This window comes from Hordeum vulgare, chromosome 3H (genome assembly GCF_904849725.1).
Source record: "Hordeum vulgare subsp. vulgare chromosome 3H, MorexV3_pseudomolecules_assembly, whole genome shotgun sequence".
Classification (NCBI taxonomy): domain Eukaryota; kingdom Viridiplantae; phylum Streptophyta; class Magnoliopsida; order Poales; family Poaceae; genus Hordeum; species Hordeum vulgare.
Window position 1 is genome coordinate 619,089,930 of NC_058520.1, and position 5,866 is coordinate 619,095,795.

At 43.0% G+C, this 5,866-nt stretch overlaps 1 protein-coding gene across 1 annotated transcript; it reads left to right on the forward strand.

The window, feature by feature from the left end:
* The first annotated feature begins 1,061 nt into the window (after positions 1-1,061).
* On the forward strand, positions 1,062-1,445 carry LOC123442314 (uncharacterized protein OsI_031781-like). Its single transcript, XM_045118326.1, has one exon. It carries the CDS (start codon positions 1,062-1,064, stop codon positions 1,443-1,445), a length of 384 nt encoding a protein of 127 aa, XP_044974261.1.
* Positions 1,446-5,866: the final 4,421 nt, after the last annotated feature.

The window sequence follows — 5,866 nt, forward strand, 5'->3', positions numbered from 1 at the left end:
ACTCAAAGAGAAGGAGCTAGATGAACTTTGAAGCAGTTATATTTTACTATTTTCACAATTCAATCTATCATACATCTAACTTATTAATTTTATATGCTAGCTCAGAAAATAGCTCTCTCAGGTTTTATGGATTTTTTTCAAGGAAGATTGTAGCGGATGTTTGTCTAAAAGTGAGTTGGTCGAGACAAGCTTGGATCATGTCAAGATTCAACACTAATGGATGTAGCCGTAGAGATGAAGATCCTAGCAAATCAGATTAGAATTATATTAGGTTTCATTTTTTATTTTGTATTTGGATGAATAAATTATCTTTGAAGAATCATACTAACTTTTGAATTCTTGGGTTTGCCACATTAGGCCACTTAAACTATGACTTAGTTTTCTTTGACGAGTTTTGTTGGTACAGATAGCATAGGGGTAGTCGACCAATGTCCCCGATAATGAGTAGTGGACCACATCATGTTTCTTATATACTGTATACAAGCAATCTACATTTAATGATTGTCGTAAAGCATAGAACATTTTAAATAGCAATCGGGTCAATGTTTTTGAAAAGTAAAGGACATCCATGTGATCTAAGAACATCTAGATCCTTCTTGCATTTCCACAAATCTTGTAATATTTTAATCCAGTCAAATTTTCTATTTGCTTTCTCACTACACCTAATAAACAATCTGAAGTCAAAAGGCTGTATCATGAACCTCGCATTCAAAAGGTTGTATCATGAACCTCTGATACATGGAACCATGCACACCACACAAGATCCGGTCATTAATTTTACCAGTGGTGCTGCCCAGCTAGATGGATGGTACTCCTACTTCTTAGGAATTCTACTATTGAGGGGAAAGCGGTGGCTCACACGGCTAGACATGCATGCATGCAAGAAAGTTTTCACCCACAGCATGGCGCCCGCGAAGCTCTCGTGGCCTCACGCTCTCTTTATGCAACATCTCGTATTTAAAGCAACAACCACCTTTATAAGCCTCCACGGTGCAAACATCAATCTCACGGATATCGTGGTGCATCATTCCTCTAAGCCACCTGTTAGGCCAACAAGAGCAATGGCGCCACTCCAGAACATTGCGGTGGCACTAACCCTTCTCATCGTCATGGTGGAAATCGCATCATTACCGACGTCAAGCTCCGTCATCGTCAAGTCCGAGGAGGCCGCCTTGGATGAGCTAACCCCCATCATCAAGACGGCCCTAGACGGGGTCATCGCCGCCGCCCCACCATCCAAAAGGACCAAAGTAGCGGAGGCTGTTGCAAAGCAGGAACTCCTTGCTATGTACACGATGAACAAGGCCAAGGGAGACAAGGAGAAATTTGGTGCACATCTATTGGCCTACAAGATAGCCGCTAAGATAGTTACTGCCGCAGCACCCGCTGAGAAGTTCAAGATGATGGAGGATGGCTTCACGGAGGCTAGCCGGCCAATTCTGTAAGTTGCATCTTATTAATATATAGAAGCATGCACAACGCCATAACATGCTCCCCCCTCCTACCACACACACCAAATTATATTCTATTGTTTTTCATAATTTCATTGTCAGGAATGCACATTGTACGTGCACTAGTTTTTGTTTCATTTTTATTTATTTCTTTTGGCGACTTTATTTCGCCTGATCGAGCACTTGTAACAATCCAGATATAGGGAACCTCATGGGCCCATCACGATATGTTTATTCATATCAAGAAATAAATTGTACTACGTACTTGTCATTCTTCTACTCCCTCCGTTACTAAATATAAGTCTTTTAAGAGATTTCACTAGACGTCTACATACAAAACTAAATGAGTGAATATATATTTTAAAATATGTTTATATACACCCGTATGTAGTCCACTAGTGAAATTTCTAGAAAGATTTATATTTAGGAACGGAGGGAGTAGTTGATTATTGTGCATGGTTGACTCATTCAACTATGCTTCACTTGAAACTCTAGAGCGCTTCTTCGATGTTGTATGTTACCGGCCTTGCGGCACAGCGCCACATTGCTCTTCTCTAGCAGATTAGACTAATTGTATTAATATATCCTTACCACTTCACTCTTCTTGTCCATGTGCATGCCATGCATTTGGTGCTGATAAGTTGGATGCATGAAACCAAACATGGTCGCTCTGTCGGTCTTATATATGGGCCTCAACTCACCTCACTCACATGCATGCACGACCGATCGACTAGCTAGTTCTTGTCAATCAGATTTAATCAACAAAACAATAAATAAATGGTACGAGCAGCAAGCTAGCCTTAGAGTCTTCCATGAATGACTAAATTTCCAAACCATTCAAATTGCCGTGGCGACGAATTTAACAAGTACTATCGCTAGTTAAACTGATGATGTAAGAAACAAATCAATGAAACAGCTTGTCTGATCGGGTTGTTTTAGCTCGATCACACGTGTGTGCTGTAGCCCTGATAAGTCTCATTATATACATTCTCTTAATTGTTTTGTCACTACCAGATATCGATGCTAAGATCTTCCGATCACACATCTATAACAACACAGTGTGTTGGCATGGTCGACGGCGAAGCTAATGCATGACAGACCATTTCATAGATCCATGATGAGATCCCTCATCACGAGCTTCATCCTCGAGACATGGTGGGCCTATCTGCTTTGCTCTGTTAGAATGTCATGTGGATGCCGGTACACACACTACCAAAACACTCGCCGGACGTGTGGATCCACATTGAAAGTTTGGGAATAGAGACCAGAATCAGGACCTTCTACATGGAACACAATCCCAATTACAATCCCTGTCATAATAGCCTGATATCGCTAATTACACATGCGCTAATTTGGGAAGGGACAACATAATATCAAGGATATTATGTTTGCCTAACACTCCACCGTAGACACGACAAGAGATTCTCGGTTGTTGTGGCTAGACCGGAAGTCCAAGAACAAGGGGGCGGCAGCCCCTTGGTGAATATATCAGCAAACTGTCGAGAGGAGGGTACATGTATCACGCGGATGTATCCAAGGGAGACACGGTCGTAGGCAAAGTGCACATAAATCTCGATATGTCTGGTCTGTTATGTTGAACCAGGTACGTAGACATGTAGCCGTGCTATCGTTGTCGCAAAAGATGATGGTGGCATGGGGTAGGGGGTGATGCAGTTCCGTCATGAGTTTACGAAGCCAACTAGCTTCAGCAACAGCATTGATGACATCTTGGTACTTAGTTTCAGCACTCGATCGAGAAATTGGGTGTTGGCGTTTCGATGAGCAAGAGATAAGATTCTCACCGAGGTAGACACAATTATTGAAAATATGCCCTGGAGGCAATAATAATTGTATTACTTATTTCCACGATTATAATTAAAAGATAATTTTATGCTATAACTGCTATGGTTCTTGAATATGTGATCTAGGAGAAAACTCATAAGCACGTGTAGAATGATAAACAGTAAAACTTGATACCTAGTCTAGCCCTTAGGACTAGCTCAAGTGTTGTCTGATGATCATGTATTCCTATTAATGGGCATTTGTTGAACTGTAAAAAAGATGCCAAACGAAATCTAGAGTATGATGTTAGTAGAGTGATCATATTGAATTGGCCCAACTTTTTTGTTATTATACTTTTAGATCCTATCACCACAAGTCTATAAGTTATAACACAGAGAGTTAATATATGTTTAGTTCCATAGACCATGAGAGTATTGTAGTCACTTCATACCGGGCAATAAACTTTGGGGTTGCCAAAACGTCATCTTTAACATGGTAATCATAAGGAAAACTTTCAGATTCATCGAAAATTGTGATAAGGGGCTAGATAGCTCATGAGTGAAATTTGCTCTCCAACGATGGAGATATATTTTTAGGGCCCTTTCAGTGTGACAACATGCATCATCGTCTGGCCAAACACATGTGAATAATTCACAGGGATGCCGGAATATGTCAACAAGAAAGAATAACAAAATCGATAACAAGGAGACCATTATAATGAGGATGATAATGAGCATGGACGCGTGCATGTTAAATAGACACTAGTGGAAAACGGGCCTTTGGCCTGGACCCTTTAGTCCCGGCCTCCCTCTGGGCCGGGACTAAAGGCCCGGCCACGTCGCCCCAAATCGCAATGCTGCCAACGAGGCTTTGGTCCCGGCCAGTAAGGAGCCTTTAGTCCCGGTTTGTGTTTCAAACCGGGACTAAAGGGCTATGCGGTGTGCAGCCCGCATGTGCGCCACCTTAAGTCCCGGTTTGTGTCTCAAACCGGGACTAAAGTCCTCTGCCTATATATAGCACAGCCCTCCTCGCCCCTCTTCCTTGCATTTTTCTTGGATGGAAGAGTGTGGGTGTGTGCTAGCTCTCCATTTTTTTATGCACTAGAGGTGTTTGTTGAAATGTATGTTAGAGCGATGCCGCTTCAGTTCACCGAACACAACTACGATATGAGATGCCCGAGCCACGCTTAAACCTCTTCCTCTTTATTTCTTCTTATTCTAAAAGGTTAGCAACTATATTTTCTCGTTTAGACCGTGCGGTACTAATTTTTAGGATCGTGATTGTATTTGATATACTGTCGTATAACGCAGATGAGCCATCCATGGATGTACGGTGATCGACGCACAGCCGCTTACAGAGAAGGTGTGCATTCTTTTCGAGATGCAGCCGATGCGAACAAGCATGGTGGTGGCTATATGTTTTGTCCATGTGTTGAATGTCGGAATGAGAAGGATTACACTTCTTCAAGAGTCATTCAGAGCCACCTGCTTCGGTCTGGTTTTATGTCGGGGTATAATGTTTGGACCAAGCACGGAGAAAGAGGGGTTATGATGGAAGACGACGATGAAGAAGAAGAGAACGATGATGACAACTACCGATCTATGTTCCCTGAGTATGCTGATACCTCAATGGAAGACAATGAAGAAGAAGATCAGGATGAAGAACGGGAACCAGATGAGCCCGCGGATGATCTTGGCCAGGTCATTTCTGATGCACGGCGAGATTGCGACACAGAAAAGGAGAGGTTGAGCAGATGTTACAGGACCACAACAAATTGTTGTACCCAACTTGTGAAGATGGCCAGAAGAAGCTGGGTAGCACACTGGAATTGCTGAAGTGGAAGGCAGAGACCGGTGTGACTGACTCGTCATTCGAAAAGTTGCTAGTACTGATGAAGAAGATGCTTCCAAGAAAGAACGAAATGCCCGCCAGCACGTACGAAGCAAAGAAGCTTGTCTGCCCTCTAGGGTTAGACGTGCAGAAGATACATGCATGCCCTAATGACTGCATCCTCTACCGCGGTGAGAAATACGAGAATATGGATAAATGCCCGGTATGCACTACATTGCGGTATAAGATCAGAAAAGATGACCCTGGTGATGAGGGCGAGCCACCCAGGAAGAGGGTTCCTGCCAAGGTGATGTGGTATGCTCCTATAATACCACGGTTGAAACGTCTGTTCAGAAATAAAGATCATGCGAAGTTGTCGTGATGGCACATGGAAGATCGTATGAAAGACGATAAGTTGAGGCACACCGCTGATGGTCGGCAGTGGAGAAAAATCGAGAGAGAGTTCCCGAGATTTGCAGCTGACGCAAGGAACTTATGGTTAGGTCTGAGTACACATGGCATGAATCCTTTTGGGGAGCAGAGTTGCAGTCACAGCACCTGGCCCATTACTCTATGTATCTACAACCTTCCTCCTTGGTTGTGCATGAAGCGGAAGTTCATTATGATGCCAGTGCTTATCCAAGGTCCAAAGCAACCCGGCAACAATATTGATGTGTACCTAAGGCCATTAGTTGATGAACTTTTACAGCTGTGGGCCGAACCAGGTGTACGTATGTGGGATGAGCACAAACAAGAGGAATTTGACCTTCGAGCGTTGCTTTTCGTAACCATCAATGATTGGC

Bases quoted from the DNA above. Each gene is read 5' to 3' on its own strand.
- LOC123442314 (XM_045118326.1), top strand. From the start codon at position 1,062: ATGGCGCCACTCCAGAACATTGCGGTGGCACTAACCCTTCTCATCGTC.